The 23295-nt window shown below is 51.7% G+C and overlaps 7 protein-coding genes across 7 annotated transcripts; 4 read left to right on the plus strand and 3 right to left on the minus strand.

Annotated features, from left to right (window-relative positions):
* Positions 1 to 970: 970 nt before the first annotated feature.
* On the plus strand, positions 971 to 3974 carry BO85DRAFT_360451 (mRNA-binding protein PUF3; the record flags this gene model as incomplete). Its single annotated transcript, XM_025655553.1, has 6 exons — positions 971 to 1000; positions 1055 to 1196; positions 1257 to 2554; positions 2609 to 2887; positions 2937 to 3492; positions 3544 to 3974. The coding sequence occupies 6 exons, from the start codon at positions 971 to 973 to the stop codon at positions 3972 to 3974; spliced, it is 2736 nt and encodes a 911-aa protein (XP_025521315.1).
* A 734-nt stretch (positions 3975 to 4708) lies between these two features.
* cwc21 (U2-type spliceosomal complex subunit CWC21) lies at positions 4709 to 5768 on the plus strand. Its single transcript, XM_025659080.1, has one exon. It carries the CDS (start codon positions 4903 to 4905, stop codon positions 5551 to 5553), a length of 651 nt encoding a protein of 216 aa, XP_025521316.1. The 5' UTR covers positions 4709 to 4902; the 3' UTR covers positions 5554 to 5768.
* On the minus strand, positions 5741 to 9405 carry BO85DRAFT_455405 (ATP-dependent RNA helicase ECM16; the record flags this gene model as incomplete). Its single annotated transcript, XM_025661382.1, has 7 exons — positions 5741 to 6672; positions 6712 to 7134; positions 7165 to 7244; positions 7278 to 7392; positions 7426 to 8182; positions 8213 to 9145; positions 9202 to 9405. The coding sequence occupies 7 exons, from the start codon at positions 9403 to 9405 to the stop codon at positions 5741 to 5743; spliced, it is 3444 nt and encodes a 1147-aa protein (XP_025521317.1).
* Positions 9406 to 9752: 347 nt separating this feature from the next.
* On the plus strand, positions 9753 to 10274 carry BO85DRAFT_359313 (proteasome assembly chaperone 3; the record flags this gene model as incomplete). Its single annotated transcript, XM_025655504.1, has 2 exons — positions 9753 to 9926; positions 9978 to 10274. The coding sequence occupies 2 exons, from the start codon at positions 9753 to 9755 to the stop codon at positions 10272 to 10274; spliced, it is 471 nt and encodes a 156-aa protein (XP_025521318.1).
* Positions 10275 to 10328: 54 nt separating this feature from the next.
* BO85DRAFT_455407 (uncharacterized protein) lies at positions 10329 to 11544 on the minus strand (the record flags this gene model as incomplete). Its single annotated transcript, XM_025661383.1, has 3 exons — positions 10329 to 11148; positions 11214 to 11417; positions 11528 to 11544. 3 exons carry the CDS (start codon positions 11542 to 11544, stop codon positions 10329 to 10331), a joined length of 1041 nt encoding a protein of 346 aa, XP_025521319.1.
* Positions 11545 to 12046: 502 nt separating this feature from the next.
* Positions 12047 to 14733, plus strand: BO85DRAFT_387695 (uncharacterized protein; the record flags this gene model as incomplete). Its single annotated transcript, XM_025656680.1, has 9 exons — positions 12047 to 12562; positions 12611 to 12862; positions 12934 to 13125; positions 13178 to 13350; positions 13401 to 13512; positions 13564 to 13624; positions 13699 to 13982; positions 14061 to 14161; positions 14261 to 14733. The coding sequence occupies 9 exons, from the start codon at positions 12047 to 12049 to the stop codon at positions 14583 to 14585; spliced, it is 2016 nt and encodes a 671-aa protein (XP_025521320.1). The 3' UTR covers positions 14586 to 14733.
* A 64-nt stretch (positions 14734 to 14797) lies between these two features.
* On the minus strand, positions 14798 to 19882 carry atrF (ABC drug exporter AtrF; the record flags this gene model as incomplete). The annotated part of the gene is made up of 3 exons (XM_025662044.1): positions 14798 to 15700; positions 15756 to 16139; positions 16196 to 19882. 3 exons carry the CDS (start codon positions 19880 to 19882, stop codon positions 15170 to 15172), a joined length of 4602 nt encoding a protein of 1533 aa, XP_025521321.1. The 3' UTR covers positions 14798 to 15169.
* Between the last annotated feature and the right edge of the window lie 3413 nt (positions 19883 to 23295).

The following is a 23295-nucleotide window of genomic DNA, read 5'->3' on the forward strand; positions in this document are numbered from 1 at the left end:
GATAAAAAGGCCTGACTGATCTGCTCGGAACCACTTCGGGTGTCATGCTTGCGCTTGTCTGTGTCACAGCTGAATTATATTAATGCTGGGCCTTGTCTCTCGTCCACATTCCCATCCTTCGACCCTCCACTAATCACGTCTTTTTTCTGCGCAACAAGCACATTCTCCGCCCATACCAACTGCACCCTCTTTCTAACCCTTTGTCCCTCCCCCCTTGCCGCTGCGATTCGTCCGAGCTCCTAACGTCTCTGTCTGATTAAACGAAAACCCCCCCCGTGTCGGCCATCCCTCCCTTTGCCTTCAAAGGGCACATGAGGGCGATCTGCAAGATTCGAACTTCCTGGAGCATGCACGGAGCATAGTAACGTCGCAATACTTTTTGGCGATTTCGATCTACGGCTACTCGCTGGGCCGTGGGTGGACAAAGCAAACCGCTTTTTATCAAGCTCTTGTCACCTTGCGTTGTTGACGGCCTCCCTCCTTCCTCCGCCTAGCATTTCTCGCCTGCCACGCTACTCCTCCCTTTCGTGTCCCCCCTTCGATCCCTGTATAATTTGTACAGCGCCTGACCGCGTCTATTCTGGACCCGATCCAAATCCTATTCTTCGGCAACGTCTTCGCTGCCACCCTATCTCTCCTCCATCCCTTTCCTTTGGTGTCCTGATTCTTCGCTCCTTTGTAAGTTTACACCTCATCTAACAGTTCGCAACTGGGTACAAGTGCTTTGATCTCCAGTCTGATCGGATGGCTGACTCGTGCAGTTCGGTATTCACCAGTCACCTCGTGCCTCGATCCACCCATTACGGGTCGTATAATTATCCGTATCACTTCAGCCTCATTGTCATCTAGTGTATCAGGAACGATAGTGCAGGGATAACGACGTCATACAACACCCTTACAGTCGGCTACGAACGACTATTCATACGGTGAACATTTACGGTGTGGTTCATATCTACGGGGAGGATTCATAATGGCTTCCAACCAGAATTCAGTTCATAATGTACGTGGTGTCCGGACAAGTGGCAAGTGGACTAGCTCGTTGACTGCTACACAGGTTCGTTCAAGCCGGTCGGGGAATATGACTTCATCAGGGTTTAATGGTGAGAGGACGCGAGGAGCTCCCTCAAGTATGGGGACAGGCTTCGGTGGTGGAAACGGAAACTGGAATGGCAGTATATGGGCAAGCGGTTTGGATGGTACGCAGCTCCTTGGACAGTTGTCTACTTGGGATATTGCCGCTGACTTGGACCTTACAGACCAGCACACTGTGGAGAATGCTTTCGAGGGTAAGGCTGGGTCAAGCTCTTTGCTCTCTTCTTCCGAATCCGATGGATGGAATAGCCGTCCTAACCTGCCATGGACTACGATCAACACATCGGCGGCCACCTTGTCGCGGGCTCCGAATAGCGGCATGACTACATCTCCCGTACAAACACGCGCCAATGAGCGCAGCGCGGGTGGGATTCCTGATAGTACCGACTCTTCTTCATATTTTGCCCTGCCCAAGTCGGGGATTGGATCAAGTGGCGGTGCTGGGCATAAAGCTTACCTGAGCACCGGGTCGGACGGCATCTCACCGTCAGGCGAGGGCATGGGCCTTGGCAATTTCGGAATGAGAAACGGTGATGGCAGGCGGCAGGTGAACACTTCTGCTGCCTTTGGCGGTAGCCCTGTGGGATCTGGGTTTCCGATGAAGACAGGGTTCACAAGCCCACTGGACAATCAAAGATCCGATGATGTGACCACGTCGATGGGCATGTCAACCTTGCAGTCTGCTCTACCCGATTACATGACGCAGCACATGGGCCGCAACTCATATTCCCATACTGCGCATAACTCGGCTTCCTTCGCACCACAACGACCAGCTCACTCCACCTACCCGTCATTTCACTCCGAGAGCCAGGGCTACGAGGGACGGTCTGGCAGTGGCTCCGTCGATCTTGGCTCTGGTTTTAACAAGCTGCAGCTGAACGAGGGCAATTTCTCGGGACATCCGGGCCTTAATCGTCCAGCCTACTTACCACACAAATCGTATGATGCCAGTCTGACGCGCTTGAAATATCAGAACGGTGGTGACGAGAGCGAGTACCAACTTCCGCCCGGTTATGGTAACGAAGGTGTGCCAACAGAGCTACCATTGGGATACCAGCCGAGTAGATCTCGTGTCCAGGACACAAACCCGATATCTCCTACTGAGTATCGCATTGACAGCCCCTTCTATGCCCAGGATAATGGCGCACACTTCCGGACCGGTTCCGCAGGTCAAGTGACGGGAAATGCAGCTGCCCTGCTGGAGCAGAAGCTACGAGCCGAGCAGGAGCTTTCGCAGCAGGCAGTCAATCCACTGCACAGGGTCCAGATTCCTCCTGCTTATGATCTTGCGGGTTACCAAGCACAGAGACTCAACGCCCTCTCGTTTTACCATCCTGTCGCCCAGATTGGCGCAGCAGCCCTTCGGGGTCATCGTGACCATGATCCTTCACAAGTGGTCAGGAGTCCAGTGCTAGAGGAGTTCAGGGCTCAAAACAAGGGGAACAAGCGCTACGAGCTGAAGGTGAGTAATGGTCAGGTCGGCTCTCGGGAGAGTATGTTGCTAATGTCAAGTCAGGATATCTATGGGCACATTGTGGAATTCAGTGGCGACCAGCACGGGTCGCGCTTCATTCAACAGAAGCTAGAGACGGCCAACAGCGATGAGAAGGAACAGGTGTTCCGCGAGATCCAGCCCAACAGCTTGCAGTTGATGACGGATGTGTTCGGCAACTACGTTGTTCAGAAGCTGTTTGAACACGGAAACCAGACCCAGAAGAAGATTTTGGCAAACCAGATGAAGGGACACATCCTGTCCCTATCTACCCAAATGTACGGGTGCCGCGTGGTGCAAAAGGTAAATGTCTTCTGCTCGGCTGCCAATACGAAATACTAATCTGCGACAGGCATTGGAGCACATCCTCACCGATCAGCAAGCATCAATGGTCAAAGAACTGGAGAGCCACGTCCTTCGCTGTGTTCGGGACCAGAACGGCAATCATGTCATCCAGAAGGCCATCGAGAGAGTCCCGTCTCAATATGTCCAGTTTATCATAAATGCCTTCAAGGGCCAAGTTGACCGACTGGCTACACACCCATACGGGTGCCGTGTCATTCAGCGCATGCTGGAGCACTGCGAGGAAGTGGACCGGGAGTCTATCTTGGGTGAACTCCATGCCTGCACGTCAAAGTTGATCACGGACCAGTTTGGCAACTATGTCATCCAGCATGTCATTGAGAATGGTGAAGATAAAGACCGGTCTCGCATGATTGTAGTGGTTATGTCGCAGCTCTTGACTTATTCCAAGCACAAATTCGCCAGCAATGTGGTCGAGAAGAGCATTGAATACGGCGAGGAGTCTCAACGTCGGCAGATGATTAGCACGCTGACAAGTGTCAACGAGCGCGGTGACAGCCCCTTGATCAGCCTCATGCGTGATCAGTACGGCAACTATGTGATCCGTAAGTTGCATCCCAAGCCGCCCATATTATGACTACTAACTTCCGTTGTAGAAAAGATCCTTGGACAGCTGGACGACACGTCCGAAGAGAAGTACAGTCTGGCCGTACGCATCCAGCCGATGCTTGATCAATTGAAGAAGTTCAGTTATGGCAAGCAGATCGTGGCGATTGAAAAGTTGATTGGGGGGGTCATGCCACCCGCCGGCGCCCCCCTGGCCCACGCAGCCACATCGACGACGCCCCCCAACTCGCACAAGTCCTCCCCCCAGCCTTCTAAAAGGGCTGTGAATGGTGTCGAGAACTGCCGTGCTCCTGTGGTTGGCGCCGCTCCCCCGACCCCGCCTCCCACCGATACGCAGAGCAATGCTGATGGCTCCTCGGAATCTAAGCATACGGCGAAAAGCACGGTGACGCCCTTGGCGGAATGCGAGTCGGCCAACCCGGTCACCAGCGACTCTGTCGAAGTCACTGGCAGCACCTAGGCCTGTTACCTTCCGAACGTTATTCTTACTTCTTATGAATTATATCTTTATAACTGGTCACGCACATTCCCCCAACTTGCTTCTAATATTTGGGGATATACATATTATGGGCGTGAAAGAGGCTTAGAAGCGCGGAGCTTCATTACCTTCATGCCCAGCTTCATGGCTTTATGGCGCTACAACGAGGGTGACGGCGGAAATTGATGTCCTTTTGCTATTTTTACATTGCGTTCAATCTTCGCCTCCAGCCCTCCCTTCACTTCTTGATACTTTTTTTCTACCCCTCTACCCATTTAATTGCTTGTCGGTGTATTCCCCTTCTTCTGTTACTCTGAAGTTCGACGTGATGAAAATGAGGACATGCCTCCATAGCTTATCAATGTTTTCTGTTTCTCTTTGTCCACACACACACACGAGGGGCCGGCGTCTTTATTGGTGAATAACGGGTTCATGGGACATCGCGCTTGATTTTCCTCGATGGGTTACAAAACGGGACCTTGGACATGGACATATGGGAGACCTGGAAATAGGGAGAATATAAGGGATGCCTAGAGTATGTAGAGGCCTTGCTGTCTCGGTATACAGACGATCAAAATGAAAAGCATTGCCGTTGCTGATTCAACTATCGCATTCAAGTAGTTATTGTAGAGGAACTGCAGTAATTTAACGTAAGTCACCAACCAAACAACTTTGATCTCCCTCCACTCCCACCTTATCAGTCCCTTATCATCACGTGACACTAAGCTCCCTCCATCGCCGCATGACTCGCCGATCCAGACCTTCGCCTCTCCAGCAGCAATAATATCTATCCTCCACCCACCTTCCACAGCCATAAACCAACCCTCACAATAAACTACACAACACCTCACAATCACAAGACCCATAACCAGACAACCACAAGAGAAAACAAAAGTATTCAAACAACATAATGTCCTCCAACGTCGGCCTCTCCACCCCCCGAGGCAGCGGCACCTCCGGCTACGTACAACGCAACTTCGCATTCATGAAGCCGCGCAACGCCGGGTACGGCGCGCCCTACCCACCCATCAGCGGCGCGAACTCCTCCTCCGATCACCCGTTAGACAAGCCCTTCAAGCAGCGACAACCCGACAAGCAGATCCTGGAACATGATCGGCGGCGCGCAATTGAAGTGAAGGTTATGGAGGAGAGGGAGAGGTTGGAGGAGGAGAATGAGAGGATCGAGGAGGAGAGATCCAAGAAGAAGAAGGGATCTAAGAATAAGAAGGATGATGAGGTGAAGAAGGAGGAGGGTGAGGAGGATGAGGATGATGAGGGTGGTGAAGAGAAGGTGTTGACGGAGGAGGAGATTGATGAGAGGTGTGAGGCGTTGAGGAAGAGGTTGGTTAGGGAGATGGAGGAGGAGGAAAAGGAGAGGGAACGTGGGAATGGTGGTGGTGGTGGTGGTGGTGGTGCAGGGAGACGCGGTCGTAGGGCGTGGGATTTGCCGCCTAAGGAGAGACGCCAGTTTAAGAGTTATCAGGTGCATGAGTTGGCGGAGGCGAAGATTGAGGAGAGTGAGAGGTTGAGGAGGGCGTTGGGGATTAAGGAGGAGAAATAGGTTGTTCATGTTCTTCTTTTTGTTCTTTTATTATATGGTGTTAGTGGTTGGTATCATGGGTGCTGGTTACGTTTTATTATTGTTATTGCTACGGCAGATTCATCCTCTGGAGGTATTGGGATAAGCAGATTATTGCATCATCATCACTTTTGTAATTGTAAGCGTCTGGTATATATATATACATACATTATGCGACGAATTTTTCTATCACCCATCCTTCCTTCGCATCCTTCCTTTGGATGACCTTCTTGGCTGGTAGCGGCCACCGCGCTCCGCCGGCCTCACCTACCAGCGACGGGATCACCCAGCATGATCGCCGTTGAGGAATACCCTCGATCAACTCCGTCTTGCCAATGGGCTTGCCGTACTCGATCAGCGGCGTTCCATGTGCCAGCGCGGACAGCTGTAGCCCGCTGGGTGTAGCGAGGGGATACATCCGGATCTTAGGAGTCTGGTCTGCAGATACAATGGAGGGCGACGATTGCTGGAGATGCGAGTAGACAATGTACTGAGGCATCTCCTTAGCGGAGAGCTGCGCAATGACAGACGACGGGTGCACATAGACAACCTTTTCGTCCAGCTCCAAGCCGGGTCCGTCACGAGATCTCATCAGCGTGAAGTAGGGAACATCGATGGCTCGCTTGGGGGTACGGTGCATCTCAGGCGGGACGGGAGCAAGGTCAGCACGGAGAGCAACATTGTCGATGAACCCGGCCGTGATGATCTGCTTGATGGCCTTGACCTGCTTCTCGGTCGGTTCGGGCAAGCGTGCCTGATAGGCTTGAACCAGACCCGGGTTGTTGCTGCGCACGATGTCCGTCAGCTGCCGGCGGAGCTGCGTGGCTTCCTTGAAGGCCTTTGCGCGCAGGAACATCTTCTCACAGAACGCGTCGCCGTCGGAGGCGTATCCGTAGGCGCAAATCGCCGACAGGTACTTCAGTGCGTCAGATGTGTCGTCGTGCTTGCTGAAGAGACGGTGGACCCGAGCGTAGTCCTTGTGGCGCTGTTCCCGGGCAGTGTCTTCGAGACGGTCCGCGTTCGTGTATACACCGTTGCGCTCGCTATCGTCCTTCGCTGGTGTAGGATCGATCTGGTTCTCCGGAACAAACAGATCGCCGACTGCGAGGGCGGACACAAGTGCGATGACGTACGGCATACAGCCGTGTTGGTGGCCAACGTACAGCATCTTGCCGAATCGGGGAGACAGAGGGTATGTAGATAGGCGGTTACCTATTTGCGTGATCTGGCCTTCAGATGTGAGTGCGCCCAGGTTCTTGAGGAGTTTTTCGGCCTTGGCTAGACCCTCGCGGCTGGGGGGTGTAGGGAATGGGAAGTTGATGACATTGTGGAGTCCCATGCTCTTCATCTGAAGTACGACACCCTCGATCGGCGTCCGCAGAATTTCGGGGTCAGTGTATTCGGCGAATTCGTTCTCGTAGATTGCCGAAGAGTACAGACGGTAGCAATGACCAGGTCCAGTTCTACCAGCACGTCCAGCTCGCTGGTTGGCACTGGCCTTGCTGATCCATTCAATTTGGAACTTCTGGACACCTGTTGCGAGATCGTACTGCTTCTCCTTTGCTCTACCACAGTCAAACACGTACTTTATACCGGGGATTGTAAGACTGGTCTCAGCCACGTTGGTGGCTAAGACAATAAGTCGGGAGCCTTCCGGCGGGGGTTCAAAAACCCTAAGTTGCTCCTTGGTAGGAAGCTGAGAGTACAATGGGAGTACATGGACCCGCGTCGTCGAGCTCATGGCCTCTTCACCCAGATCAAACTCGTCCTCATCTTCCTCGGGTTCATCCAGTCCAGTGATTTCGTAATCGCTCTCGTCATCTTCCTGGTTGCCAGCAAGTGACAGATCGGTACCGCCGATCTCGAAATCTTCCGCCTCCAGTGGTGCATCGTTGGCAGAGATCTGGACCCTGGCTTGAGTGGCTTCGCCGCGCTGGGTGGGTTTGAAGGCCTGCTTTAAACGCTTGGACAGCTGACGGATTTCGTTCTGTCCGGTCATGAACACAAGCATCCCGCCCGGAGGCAGCTTGCGGTGACCTCTCGACACCTTGCGGAATGCCTCTTCGATATAATCGCGGTTGGTACGTCGGGAGAAGTGGATGGTGACAGGATACTGGCGACCTTGTGCTTGAACCAAAGGTGGCGGTCCTTGACGGAAGAGGTTCGGGTTTTGTGTAAAATCGGAGATGCGCAGGGTGGCAGACATGACAACGAGCTTCAGAGGCTTGACGGACGGGTCTTCTTCCTGCATAGCCTTCCGCAAGTCGACAATGCGGCTGACCATTCCAATGAGAATATCGGTGTTGACGCTCCGTTCGTGGGCTTCATCAATCACAATGACCGAATACTTGCTAAGGGAAAAGTCTTCGGCAATTTCGCGGATGAGGATACCGTCGGTCATGAACTTGATTGCGGTCTTGCTGGATGCCGTACTCTCAAAGCGAATCTGGTAGGAGACTTGGTCGGAGAATTCGCCCAGCTCTTCGCCTACACGCTTCGCCATACTGACTGCTGCGACTCGGCGTGGTTGAGTTACTCCGATCATGCCTGGATTGGGGCTGTTGGGGTTGCCATAGCCCGCTTCGAAGAGGAATTGGGGAAGCTGGGTTGTCTTTCCGGAACCAGTGGCACCCCATATCACGATCGAGGAGTTATTGTAGATTGCTTCCATGATCTTCTGTTCCTCGCCAACAACCGGCAGTCCCAAGCGTGCATTTTGTATTTCCTCTGACCGGTTGACCTGGACACTAAAGGCTTTCCGGTTGGGGTCCCCCGTGGTGACCTGAAGTTCCAAGGGCAAGGGTTCCTCCTCGGCAACAGTGTTCCTGACTGGCTTCTTGCGTTCTGGAATGAACGCCTGCTCCTCGACGACTGGAACAGTGGTAGGCTTGAAACCGATGGCATCATTGATCTGCTGTCTGGCCCAAGATTTGAAGGCGGATTGTCGAGGTTGGCCCACTTTATGCTTCTCTTCCTCTTCGCCTTCTTCGTCGTCATCTTCCTCACTCTCTTCATCGTCTTCCTCGCTATCATCCTCATCTTCGTCCTCATCGCTCTCACCCTCACTGCCGCTTTCGTCACTTGAGCCATCGGACGATGTTCCCTCTGAATCTTCATCTTCGCCCTCTTCGGACTCTTCGTCTTCGTCTTGATCCTCATCTGAGCCAAATCCTTCCCACGGCACTTCCGGCATCGTGATGGTTATCTCTGGTTTCTTCGCAACCTTCTTTCGCTTCTTGAGAACCGGAAACCCATCCGGACCGAGTTCCAGAGGGCGCTTCAACCCGATACCGGTCGCTGGGTTCTCTGCGGGCTTTTGCGCGGGGGCTTCGGATTTAGATTCGTTAACAGTGGTCTTCGATTGGGGCAACGAATCGTCCGAATCGTCATCCGAAAAATCTAGGTCCTGATCATGGCGCGAGTCGTGATCCGCGGTTCTAGATACGGCCGGTACTTCATCTTGTCGCTTGCGCTTTCCTAATTCCTTGGAGCTCTGGAGGGCCGAGGTATCAACCTTGGATTGCGCGAGCTTTTTAAGCAGCTCGAGATTCTCTTCTTTCTTCAGCTTGTTTTCCTGTACCAAGTGTTAGAAATAACGATAGAGGATGGCCAATATAGAGGCGCACGCACGATATACTTGTCCAAGCGCTTCTGCTTCTTGGAAGAAACCTGAGCGTGCTGTGCTCGCAATTCTTCCTTTAGCTTCTGCCGTTTAGCTTCCTTCTCATCCTTGGAGACGGGCGCAAGTTCGGCAACATTGGTGTCTACCGGAGCGGTTGTTGCCTCCCTCTGCTTGTGCTTTTGCTTTCGCTGGCGGGGGACAAACTTGGGCATGATCACTAGACTTGACCCTTTGTCTTAATTGCAAGACAAAGTTAACCAGGTCCCAGACTGAAAGTAAAAGTGAAGAGCGATAAGAGAGTGCCGTGAAAAAAATCAGGCGGCGGCCACATTCTGCCCGCAAAGCGGTGAGTATAGCCTCACCGCCTAGGATGTACTTCACGGCCAGTCACCCCTCTTCACTCTTCTCTCTCCTCTTCTACTGCTTCGTCGCGTTTCCTTGTGTTTATCACAGTGTTGTTGTTTTATTCTTATCTTTTTTTCATCATCCTAAGAAGAGAATTTGTTCATCTCATTGCTTGTCAGGGTATCTCTTAACTTAAATCACACTAAAAACAACCATGGATAGTGAACCTTTTGACATCAACCAACTTCAGGATCTAAACCTGCCCTACCCCGCAGTCACGAAGCAGGTTGTTGGGGATGTCAAGGGTATCCAGACAAATGTCACCTTGATCAAATTCAGTGATAGGATTCTAATCACCATTTCGCAGAAAGGCCGACTAGGACATTGGGTTAGTCAATAATCATGCCATGCTTTTGTCATCTCAACTAACCTACTTCAGCTGCACGTGCCACTTGAGAACAAAAACCCAGGAACAGAGGGCTTTCACACCATCCCCGAGCCTGCGGAGGACAGTCTTCTTCCTATTGGCAATCTGACTGCCACGTCACTCCTCGGTGGCCGGGCTCCTGGACATGAAGTAGTTGGTCAGCTTTATGCTCGTCAAATCGCCAGTGCCATTGTCACCAAGACGCCCAATGAGAGACGCATGCTCGTTTTGGGGCTCGGGCTTGAAACTGCTGACGCGGATCGAGTTGTTTTCTTTGCCGTCATTGACCTCGTGCTGCAATGCATCTAACGAGCCAATAAGATGGCCCAATGACATGACCAACTCTATGCCAGGAACTACCACTTACCCAACTATATCCTCGGCATCATCCCTACGTCGCATGAGCTGTACGCACGGGTCCTGCCTCGCGAGTATTAGGTTGGTGAGACGTCTTCGCTCCATTCTAGTGAAGCCCACGAATTTCAGTCTTCCAAGGACCGTGAAGGCCCCACTGAACAGAGCCTGGACCAAATCGTTCTCGTCAAATCCGGGAATTTTCCAATTTTCAGTGACAGCGACGGTCAGATCATGGACACGCAAGGGCCCCTCCATTCTCAAAGTGGTAATGAAGAGCGCGAAACCCCAGCGACGTCGAACTGCCGTCTCATGGATCTTGTCACCAAGTGAAAGCACAAGCGATCCAAACTCTCTTTCTTCGTCGCATTCTATATCGAGACAAATGAATCCTCTACGCTTATAAATGCATCGATCCAACTTCAAGGGGACACTTTTGAGGTAATGCGCAGTAGAGCCTCCATACTCCTTGAGGACAAGCCTGCTGTATGCAAGCGAATAGAAGAAGACCAGCAAGGCTTCATGGAAGATCTGATGAGAGGTCAGGAGGATAGCGAGGCCCGTTGTCGTCTGTGCGAATTCCTCCAGCTCCACGGCACTCCAGTTGTGCGGGAACAGGCATTCCCATATTCTTAGTCTGACTTCCAAGGGGAGACGGTACAGGAGACACTTCGACATTGGCTGTGTGTCAAACCGGGCTACTTTAAGCATCTTAATGATCTGTTCATCGGCTACCTCACGGTACTTTGGCTGCTTGTCATGTTCTTCGAAATCACTAACAGCCCCCGATTCTTTGTCGTACAAGGGCTTGACAAAACGAACTACTGGTCTTGTCGGCGTCCGATGTTAGCTGCGAACAAGTCCGAGATCGAAAACAAGACGAGCACGACTTACCCACGATTGCTGGGGTCATGGCGGTTGTGCTCTTGCATCAGGCTCTGATACAAGCCTTGGCTCTCAAGAGCTCCTGACGGAACCACTCCCGCCATGTCATCAGGTGAACGACGATGCGCGGGATGTTTGGACATGTTGTTTGATTCTAGCTCAAGCAGCAACCTGAGGTCAAAGCTAGGTGCTAATGCTGGCAGAAGGGGCCACCTGTGATAGTCGGGAACACCGTGGTCTGAAGCAGCTGTGCATGGCCAACTGTTTGCATGTGTGTCTTGTTAGCCAAATGCAATCAAACATAAGTTGCCGGTAGTGAATACTTACAGCGTAGCCACATAGTTAATGCTCTGAGTTGTAGACCCAGTAAATTACAGCTCAAAATATATCCCCATTTCCTTTTGATATAAATATCTAGTATCCTGCATCCTTCTGCCCTGTTGGTGCATTGGGGTTCAACTGGTGCTCTCCAGCTCAGCCCGTCTCGGTCACGTGCCAGCTGCCAGGATCCCAGGGTGTGAAGTGAACCTGCACTTCCTCTCTCATAACAACCTCCTCCAAATCCATTCAACCTTCTCATTTCCTAACTGTAAGACTTCTTGCTTAGTTCTCAAGTCATTTGTTTGATGAACACAGTGCTGCGCTTGTTTTGCTGCGCTGAAGCATCTCTAGCGTCGGCCTGATAAACAGACAACCTCCGGTACGAACTACCATCAGGCCTTTATTTATTCCGCTAGTTGTTACCGACTCATCCCCTCTTTACCCTCACTTTCATTCTATCCTCTTTCTTGGATCTATCATCTCACTCATCATATCTGCTGGTATTTAAAAAATCATTCAATATGGCTCCACATGAAGGGGAACGCCAGTTTGAGACATTTGATCTAGACTCTGAACCCGATCAGCGTCGCAGCTCCGAGAGACAGGTTGTTGATCTCACAGCGGAGTCCGACTCAGATGACGTTGTACCCATCTTTCCGAAGTCGCAGTCCGTAATAGGATCTGACACGGATGATGAGGCGGGTGATGATGATCAATATGATGAAGACCTAAAGAGAGCTATCGCGCTCTCGTTGCAAGACGCTCAAGGAGGATCGCAGAACGCCTCTAGTTATCCACAAATTAGCGACTCTGAGAAAGGGGAGCCCCAAGGCACTGATTCTCCCTCAGTAGAAGAGGTCGAAGAGAAGACAAACGGCCAAGAACCTGCTAAATCCATGGGTATCTTCGGTCTCGATCGCAAGCAGATGGAGCAAGAGCGTCTCGCACGACTTGCTAAGAGAAAGGCCGAGGATACTAGCTCCATTGATCTCCGTGAGACTAAGCACTCGAAGATCGACTTAGCTCCAAAGCCCACTGTCCAACCCACTGTGGCCACTAAAGGTACGATTATGTCTGCATCACAGCCTACAAGTTCTAGGTCGATCCCATCTACTTCACCGTCGGTTCAATATCCAGAGGGTATTGTCAAAAAGACATGGGCTTTTGGATGTCCCCGGCAAGGGGACGATATCAAGATTGAAGAGGTCTTGCAGAAGTCTGATCTGGAGCTTGCGGTCTTGAGCTCATTCATGTGGGAGATGGATTGGCTGTTCAGTAAATTTAATGTTGAGAGTACTCGTTTCATTATGGTCATGCAGGCGGAGGATGAGGCTACAGTGAGCACTCTCCATTGTCCTTCGCACCCTGGAATCGAGCCTTGTCTAGAATAAGCTAATCACCAGAGAAGAAACGTCAGTACGAATCAGAGACGGCTACCATGCGGAACTTGCGGTTATGCTTCCCACCAATGGGTGGGCAGGTCGTTTGCATGCACTCAAAGTTGATGCTGCTCTTCCACCCTGGATATCTTCGCCTCGTGGTACCGACAGCTAATCTAACCCCATTTGACTGGGGTGAGATGAACGGAGTCATGGAGAACGTAATAAGCACAAGAGCGCCTATCCCTTGGACCCCTGCTGACACACCTCCAGAGCGTCTTTCTTATTGACTTACCGAAAAAGAATGGCGCCGAGAAGCCAACAACCCATTTCTACGAAGATCTGGTTCATTTCCTCAAAGCCAGTACTCTTCATGAGAACGTCATCGCTAAGCTTGACAGCTTTGACTTTAGCAAAACATCGAAATATGCCTTTGTTCACACCATGTATGTCCCCTTTTGCTACTAGACGCATTGAATATAGCTAACAGTCCCAGCGGTGGCTCTCACACAGATACTGCATGGAGACGAACAGGCTACTGCGGCCTAGGTCGTGCAGTGGAAAGAATGAACCTTCGTACATCAGTACCACTGAACATCGACTTCATCGTGAGCATCTACCTTTTGCCACAACCATCCACTACATACTTACAAGTCAAGGCTTCCTCTGTCGGCGCTATAACAGACCAATTCCTCCGCTCCTTGTACCTCGCTTCACAAGGTATACACACTCCCAAACCCCCTGCCCTTACCCATAAACCCGGCACTAACACCTAATTCTCCCAAAATCAAAAGGCGACGACGGCCTTACCGAATTCACAATCCGCTACTCCAAATCATGTCCTGTCCCCCGACGCGACGATCCCTCCAAACTCCTCAAGAAAGACACAGGCACCGAATGGAAAGACCGATTCCGTCTCTACTTTCCTTCCCAGAACACCATCGCAACTTCAAAAGGTGGTCCTCGCTGCGCAGGCACCATCTGCTTCCAATCAAGATGGTATAACGGAGAAAACTTCCCACGCCATATACTCCGAGACTGTGAAAGTCAAAGAAAAGGCTTGTTAATGCATAACAAGGTGCGTTTACCGCCCTATCCCCTCCTCTTTCTCTACAAATTCAATATCTCTAACACCACACCCCCCACTAAACAATAGATCCTCTACGTCCGCCCCGATGAACCCATCCCTCTATCAGAATCAACCCAATGCCGCGCATGGGCATACATCGGAAGTGCCAATCTATCCGAAAGTGCCTGGTACGTATTTCCTCATAAATATCACATCCATCCATACCCAACCCTTCAATTTCACCCAACCCAACACTCACTAACCCACCCCACCTCTCTTCCAAACAGGGGCCGCCTCGTCCAAGACCGCTCAACAAAATCTCCCAAGCTGAACTGCCGAAACTGGGAATGCGGCGTAATAGTCCCCGTTATCGAAGACAAGACGGATACCCCAGAGGTCAAGAATAAGATGATATCCGAAGATAAAGGTAAAGGTAAAGGCAAAGCCTCTGAATCATCTTCATCATCTTCATCGTCAACCAATAATGATGACGACGACGGGAGAAACCTCCCCGCTATATTCGGGGATACTGTTCCGGTTCCGATGCGGGTGCCGGGGGCGAGGTATAGTGGGGGGAGGAAGCCGTGGTTTTTTGCGGAGAGTCAGAGTTGATGTTGGACCCGAGTGGTGAGTTAGGACGAAGGTGTGAGTGGTTTGTGTTTTACTGGTCTGGATGTTGTTCTTGATAGGGATAAGGAGTTTGTGAAATATGTTGTGTAACAAAAAAATGATCTAACCCAATCTGATACACATTCCCTACTATTAGTAGTACTACTCCTAGCAAGTCCTAGCAAGGATAATATAGAATTTTTCTATAGAATGATATGCATTATGTACCTATTATGGATCAAAATATAATCCAAAAAAAAAGAAACAACATGAAGAAAAGGCTGGCCAAAAAAGCCAAGCCCACCCGACAAACACACACGCTAATGCATCTCTATCTATCTTGCATGATAATATAAACCAAGAAGGGAAAAAAAAAGAAATCCGAACCAATATGCTTTTCTCTATCTCCTGCTGCTTCATCGCGTATCTCAGGCTACACGGGCCTGTATATATCTTTTATGATGATAATTTTGTATTTTGTTTTGTTTTTCTTCCTCCCATAATATATCAAAGGAGGAGAGTCCCACCCACCAGCATCCATCAAACAGACGAATACTATGGTAGGAAACAGTGGCAAAGCCTCAGCTCTACGCCTTGGGCGATCTCACAAACAGCTTCTTAATGCTACCGAAGAGCATTCCCAGCGCGGCGAAGACGTAGCCAAGTCCAAAAGACCAGCCACGGACACGCACGCAGTAGATCATAAAGTAGACCAAGAACCAGTTGATGATCACATAGGCGAGGAAGATACCGAAGCAGCGCCACTTGTCGCCATCGTGCACATTGAGGGTGTGCATGTACTGGGAGCCGTTGGCGTAGGGACAGTACTGGCAATCCGAGGTGGCGTTGGGGTTGGAGAGGTAGCCGACGCCGGCACTCGAGACCCAGTCGCTGGCGTACTGAGAGCAGGTTTGGCCGGGGGGAGGGTTGAAGTGGGTGGTTTCCGAGGAGGCGCATTCGATGTCAACGGTGGGGAAGACGCTCGAGATGACACCGCGAAGCCACCAGGTGACCGGGTTGACGTAGTACATCCAGTATTTCCAGAACACGGGGTACGCAGAGTAAGGACGGACGACACCGTTGAACAGGCCGGTCATGACGAAGAAGAAGGGGAGAGTCTGGTGGATGAGTTAATTGTTTGCTTTGGTTAACTCTGGAAACGGAATAACTTACGTTGGAAATGACGGTGAAGGACGGAGCAAAGGCGCAGATCCATTGACCCCAGCTGGCTTGGAATAGGAAGAAAAGCACGGACATGAGGAAGACGTATCCGGCATTACTCGAGTCCGTAGGGAAACCGGCCGGGTAGTACCACAGCAGCCAGTAAATCAGTCCGGAGATGATAGCCATCGGGATTTCGCAGATGATGTTGGCCGTGCAGAATGCGATCCATCCGTAGATACGACTGGGGTACTCGCGAGCTTCCCAAAGTGCCCGATTGATGTAGAACTTGGGAACCAAACTGTTCAGGACGATAGGCGGGAGGAGAATAATCAAGAAGATCGAGAACATCCGGTCCTGCATGCTAGAGATGGAGTTGCCGAGCATCCAGAAGGTCTATATGGATTAGTAACTATGCATGAGAGGGCTGAGCCAGAGCCAAGGGTACTTACAAATCCGTTGAAGATACCAATGATGACACTGACGAAAAGCTTTCCATAGTAGTAAGAGGGATCTCTCCAGTACTGTCTAAAAAGTCTCATCATGAGGAGGTAGGTTTGGGTCGTAACAGGAGCAGCGAATTCATACGGCACGCCCTGCTCATCAAGCGGGATCTTGCTGCGCTCCTCTCTGATGGTCTTGATCTCGTCCAGAATCTTTTGGTTTTGCTCCGAGTTCCTCCATTCCTCGTTCCAGTCAAAGCTCTTGCCATCCTTCTTGGTCGCCTTAGCTGCCGTCTCAAGAATGAACTCGGCGACGTTCTTCGAAGGAGGGCAGACAACACCACGGTCGGCGAAGTACTTGATCACGTCGCGTCCTTCATGACCGACCGGGCCGAAGTAGAAAGTGTTACCGCCAGGGTTCAGAGCCAAGATCATGTCGAACTGTTGAATCAGCATGGACGAAGGCTGGTGGATCGTACACACGATGGCCTGTCCGGCTTGAGAAAGCTTCTTCAAGAAACGCACGATGGAAAAGGCCGCTTGACTGTCCAGACCGCTAGTGGGCTCGTCGAGGAAAAGAAGAAGACTGGGCTTGGCAGCCAGCTCGACACCGATGGTGACGCGCTTCTTCTGCTCGACGTTGAGGGAGCCAATGATGGCATCCTGAATTTCCTCGAGTTCCAAAAGGTCAATGATTTGGTTGACGTAGGCAAGCTTTTCCTCATCCGGAGTGTTTCTGTCCTGACGGAGCAGCGCGGAAAATTCAAGAGCTTCGCGAATGGTAGCGGTATTGTCGTGGAGATCCATCTGCTCACAGAAGCCGGTGCCTCGCTGGAAGTCGGTGCCCAGAGGATGGCCATCAACAAGCATGTCGCCAGTGACCACACCCATTTTCTGACGCTGAGCCAGAGTGTTCAGGAGCGTAGTCTTACCAGCTCCGGAAGCACCCATCAGGGCAATCATGAGTCCGGGTTTAGCATAGCCGTTGACACCATTGAGAAGTTTCCTTGTGCCATTGCCGTAGGGAACCGTATATTCAACGTTGGACCAGGTGAAGACGCGGTCGCTAGAGGAGATGCGGTTGAATGAGTCGCTGTTGCTGTTGGACTGGGCCTGAACACCAGCGCCCTGGGTCTTCTCTTCGTCACTTCCCTTGCCGCTCTGCGCCGTGAGCTGCTTAGCACGCTTGGAACGCTTGAATACCAAGGCCCCGCCGCCACCACCGACGAACGAGAGGAACTCGGCAGCAAAAACGGTCACCAGGATGTAGAGCACAGTGAAGGCAATGACGACACCGAAGTTACGCCACATGTGATGGCGGGTGAACTGGTAGGCGGTCTCGATGTAGTTAGTACCCGAGACCTGCGTCTGCCCGAGTTGAGAGCCGGTGAGAGAGCATCCCTGGTACCTGGGATCCAAGTCAGAGCCCTGGGGGACCAACATCGATGAGGCGCAGTCCATGAGCCGACCAGCAAACTCGTTGGACAGAACGGCTTCATAACTGTAAGACAACGGGTTGACGTAGAAGAGCCATCCGAACCAGATCGAACCATCGATGAGAGACTGCTTGGGGATGACATAACCAACGAACAGGATCAACACGTTAAGCGCGATACCACTGAATCGGACAGCGTCGTCAATCGATGGCGAGAGCGCAGCGAACATGCGATACATGGACGTGATGCAAAACGTCGTCGTGTACACAAAGAGGAAGTAGATCCAGAACTTGGAAGCGGTCACGTCGAGTCCGGACATGAAGTAGACGATAATGGTGAAGGGAACGACCATGCAGAAGATGGCTGGGAAATCCACAACCACACGAGCAATGGAAACAGCTGACGGACGGTAGAAGGCATAATCCTTGTGACGGGCAACAATGCCACGACCACTGACCGCCGGCATCAGTTCCGTCAACTGCAACCAGCCCAGGAACAGAATCGAGAAGAACAGAGCACCACCACGAGAGAAGGCGCCGCTGGTATTCAACGATTCACCATAGAACAAGGACGAGACAATCAAACCGTTAGAAAGAATAATAAAGTACTTGGTGTAGAGCGAGGTCTTGTCACCCCAGAGCAGCCAGAACTCACGACGCACACAGGCGGCGACCTGGCGGACCAGAGAAACGGTGTACGGCGACTTCTTGGACACGGTCTTACTCTTCGACTCGGCGACCGACTTCTGGAAGCGACGGGTGCTCTCCTGGTTGGTGTCTTGAAGCTGCTTCTCATAGCCAGAAACATCGTCCAGGATACGCTGGTAGGCACTGCTTTGTCTGAACACGGACTCGAGCTCTTCCGCGGTCTTCGGAGTCGAAGCTTCCCGGCCGGGCTGGAATTGACGGGCGTTGGGGTCGCACAGGGAAGTCAAGAAATCGGCCGTGGTCGACTGTTCGGGGCAGTAGAAACCAAGGTTCACAAAGTACTGTCTCGCCTCGTTGGCGGGACCCTGGTAGAGCATGCGTCCCTGGTCGATCACCAGCACCTTGTCCATGAGTTCGTAAATGCTCTCACCGGCCTGGTACAGGGTGACAAACGTGGTCCGCTTGCTGATGTCGGTCATGATGCGCAGGGACTTGGCGTAATCCAGGGCGGTGCTGGCGTCGAGACCTCTGGTGGAGTTATCCCAGCAGACGACGGAGGATTTGGTAGCCAGCGTCTCCGCGATACTGACACGCTTTCGCTCTCCACCAGACACACCGCGGACATACTCGTTGCCGACCACGGTGTTCTTGGTGTGCGAGATACCGAACATCTTCAACAAAGCATCGATGATGATCGGGATACTCTCCTTGTCGTGCTTCTTGGTCTTGTTAATGAGAGAAAACTTGAGGGTCTGCCAAACCGTGAGGTTGGGGAAGTGCTGGTCATCTTCCTGGTTATAGTTGACCTCACCACGGAAGTGCTTGTGCTGCTCCTCCGCGGACATACCGCCGTAGCTGATCTCACCCTCGACGCCGGCGAAGGCTTCTCGGTCATTGGCGATGGTCTTGAGGAAGGTGGAGCAACCGGCACCAGGTCTTCCCAGCACCAGCATCATCTCACCTTCCCGCACAGCACCAGTAAACTCGTGAAGCAAGTCTCTCACGGGGGGCTTGCGACCAAAGCGGAGTTTGGGGGCGAACCTGCAGATAATGTTGTAGAGATCGGGTCCAAAGGTACCGATGACGGCGTCCGGAAGGGTACGAACAAAAGACGCACCCGTCTCGACACCCTTCACGGTGACGTCCTTGAACACCACGCCCACCTTCTTGGCGGGTTCGCCTGCGGTCGTCCGGCGTTCGAGGTGGCCGCCCATCAAGAACTCGCTGAGGTCGAAACCGCCATAACCGCTGTCCGTGGTGCCGGACAAGTCATCGTCGTCGTCTTCCATAGCCTTCTCCTCATCGCGCGCCTGGCTTGCGCGCGAGCGCAGTCGCTGAGCTTCTCGAGTAGCGGAACGGGTTTGGTGCAAACTGAGGCGGGTCAATTCCTTGCGCATTTCCTCGAAATCCTCCATGGCGCCGCGACGGGAGACAGGCTCCTCTTCCTGTTCTCCCCAACGGCCATCAGCGGATAGGTCGGTCTCGCTAGTCGACTGGGAGGTCACGGTTTGGTCGGAAGCGATAACGTGGGAGCTTTCTTGGGCGTAGGAATGCTCCTGGGTGATAGTCGGGACATTTTGCAATGCATCCGGCTGACGATATTCGTCAGCCATGGTGGAAACTGTGGCGCCTGTCGTCAGGCGAATTTCGAGGGGGGGATCTGCAAGTCGGACGTAAGGTGGTGGTGATATCGTAGGCTACCAACCCAGTGGCGCAAAACAAGTCGGCGAACCAAGCAAATTTTTGAAGATGTGAAACTCCGATCGAAGAAAGGAGAACGGGGAAAGGATAGGGATAATAAATAGATATTAATAGGTAACGCCACGAATACGGAAGGCAAGGGATGTTATCAACGTTTAGCTGGAGTATGTATGGGAAGATATGTACAGCCAAAGATAAAGACGATGATTAGTGCAGTTAGGGGGGTATGTAGAGGGTTGATGTGGCACGGGACTGGGGCGCTCCAGGAGCTCCAGCACACGCCTTGAGAGGAGTGGAGATTGGAGTGAGGGTGGAGGAGAAAAGAAAGAAAGACCGTAACCGACTCAAAGAGAGAAAGAAACAAGAGCCATCCACTGACACTAAGGAGGGGGGAGAAAGATAATAAATAAGTCAGTGGAGGAGGGGAGGACGTTGCATCACGGGTATAAACGATATTGGCGGCGCCGGCGTTATCAGACGCTAACGCCGCGGGACCACTTTGGAAAAAAAAATAAAATAAAAAATTATTCATGAGGGAAGAACTGGAGAAAGACAGGCAAGATTGGAGGCGGATTTGTCAGGATTGCAAACGAGCATTGACAATAGACTCGGCTTGTAGCCATGCCAAATGGACCCGAAACGGACCAGGGTCCATATCCGTGGCGGCGACGACAAGCAGACGGAATTAACCAAGCAATCAGAGAACGTAGAGAGACGGAAGGACCAGGTAGCGGAACTTGATCGAAGGAGTGGATTTGCTGACAATTGGAACTGCAGCAAGAAGGCGATGGAAAGCTGGACATTCCATCGGGTGAACTGCGGTGGGTCCTTTTTTCATCTGGTTCTTCTTTTTTACTCATGAGTCAAGATGAGGTCCACGGATGTCAGTTTCTAGAAATATGATTGGTCACGGGAGCCATGGATTCAGGGGTCGGCTGGACCCGAATGGCTCTGGAAGCGGAAGGAGCGACGCGGATTCAGCGAGGAAATCATCTTCCAGGCGCACTTTCCTCGTTTTGACTTTCATGTTTGGGTTGTTTGTTTGGGCTGCTTGTCATCATTCTTAACGGTGGGTCGGAGATAAGCCTACGTTTCTCTTACTTCCACTTACTTCCTGTCCGGCGTTAAGTTTTAACATCTGAAATTTCGAGGCGGGCTCTCTTTTCGGTTAGTCCGAAACAACCTCGACTCGATTATTTTCCTCTTCTGCTGCTGCTGCTGCCCATCCCATATAATAAGACAATTAACTCATCATCTCGTAGATTATCCTCGTCATCATCCATCATCCATCATCATCCTTCTCTTGGCATATGAAGCTGACTCTCTTATATTATTAATCACTGTCACTACTACTAGTTAAGTACTAAGATTAATTGTGATCCATAACAAGGCTCTGTCTGACATGAGCTCATCTGGTTTAATTAACTATAAGTAGTAATAGATATACGTAGATAGTTATCTGGACGCCTGATATGTACTTGTGAACTGGGACGCAGGGGAGCTTCCAGTAATTTCTACTAACGTGGGTACTATTTACTTTTTTTTGTGATACCAAACGGATAATATTACTATAATTATTGCTATCATTATTAATCAATCATTGAGGGTGACGATCTCTCACATTCACATTCTCACTCTTCCTCTCTCGGTTCTGAGCTCAATCGGCACTACTCCGGAACGGGGTCCCCGGCACTCTCGAGTCAGTCTGCCGACCATCTCCCTACCAGGCCCAGTGAGCCAACGATTCAGTCAAGTGGGTTTGGCCACAGGCTCGGAACCGACTATGGAGTAAGCCTGCTGCTTGTTGCTGCTCTTGCTTCTGGCTGCTGCTGATTCCTGCAAGTCCAGCCACAATTCCCAGCTCAAAGTTGCACGATCGCTCTTTCTAATTTTTTTTTTTTCCCTCTTCCGCGTGCTTTTTTCCGGCCGTGGCCTCTGGTTGGTTCTCATCTTTCCATGAAACAACCTGAACCTTCTTGGGCAGGAGCTTGGACTCGATTAGCCACACCTGATGCACCCGGGACTGCCATGCCGACCGGGTGCGATCTGTCAGATCTGATGGGTGCCGGTCCTCGCCCTACTCGTGTCGTTTCCAATTGGGATTCCGAGGCCTTTTCGGATCGCCTTGTGCTTTTGGTTTCCCCTTTTTCCCTGTTTGCTCCATTTTCTTCCCATCACACCGCTTGGGCCTCACTCTCCCCCTCCCCCTCCACTCCATCTCCAATATTCTCTCCCTTCAAAACAACAACCCAACCACAATTTGGGCCACCAGCTGACTGCTTAGGATTATCGCCTTCAGGCAACAACCTCACTTATCTGACCAATAATGGCCGTCTTCCTGATCACTACGGTATCAGTCTAGCCCTTCCCTGCACGGATCGCCTCCACTCCCAAGCTCAAGCTCCCCATCTGGTTCTTGTTGAGCTTCCAGTAGACTAAGAAATATACGCCTTTTACCACTTCCCAGATATTCCTCCTAGGCTGATATTCGAGACTGATATTTGAACCTTCCCCACTATCACAACCTGTTTCCTAGGGTGGAATGTGCTATTATCAAGCATGCGCTCGGAAAACTGAACATCACACGGCAGTGCACTGCATCGCCTACACCGGAGAAACTCCAGACTGCGGGGTTTGGATGCAAAAGTCCACAGGTATTTAGCGCCAGTCTTGGAGCTGTGCATGTGCTCTTCCAGTGGTAACTTGAGTATAGCAGCGGCAATCTCGGACGGATCCATGCACACTTGCGGTCAGCTCAGGCAGCTACGCAAAGCGCGGGGTGGCTCGTAAACTTTTAGTCTCTTGCTTCGTTTTCACTCCTCGATTTTTGTGAGTATCTATCTATCTACTGTGGCTTTCTTCATGCTCAGTGGCTCCCTGCACCTGGACGCAAAATTGCGATGCCAGCCTGCACGTTGCTCGGTGAGAGTGCCTAGTTGGCACTAGCCCCAAGTATGCCCGGTCACTCTAGGCCAGGGTCCGCGGTCTTTCGCACCGCTGCAGCTCAATCCAGCCACTACTGTCTTCCACGATCCAGCCTGCCCGGCTGCTAGCCACCCGCCAATAGCCTTCCGTTGCCTTTGATATTCTTGGCGTGGAACTGCCTCTGCGGCTACCGGTGACACAATCCGGTTTGTTTGGAACAGTTCACCTGGCATTATACCCTCGTGTCGATGTTATGGCTTGCCGTATCTTGATCGACGTATCCTGTCTATCTGCATCATCTGACGGGTTAGCATGCGCTCTGAATGTATGGTGGTTGATGTTCAGGCCGCGAAACCGCCAGATCCACGTGTTCGACGAAGAGTATAGGCTTGTGTGACCG

The sequence above is a fragment of the Aspergillus piperis genome (genome assembly GCF_003184755.1).
Source record: "Aspergillus piperis CBS 112811 unplaced genomic scaffold BO85scaffold_1, whole genome shotgun sequence".
Classification (NCBI taxonomy): Eukaryota; Fungi; Ascomycota; class Eurotiomycetes; order Eurotiales; family Aspergillaceae; genus Aspergillus; species Aspergillus piperis.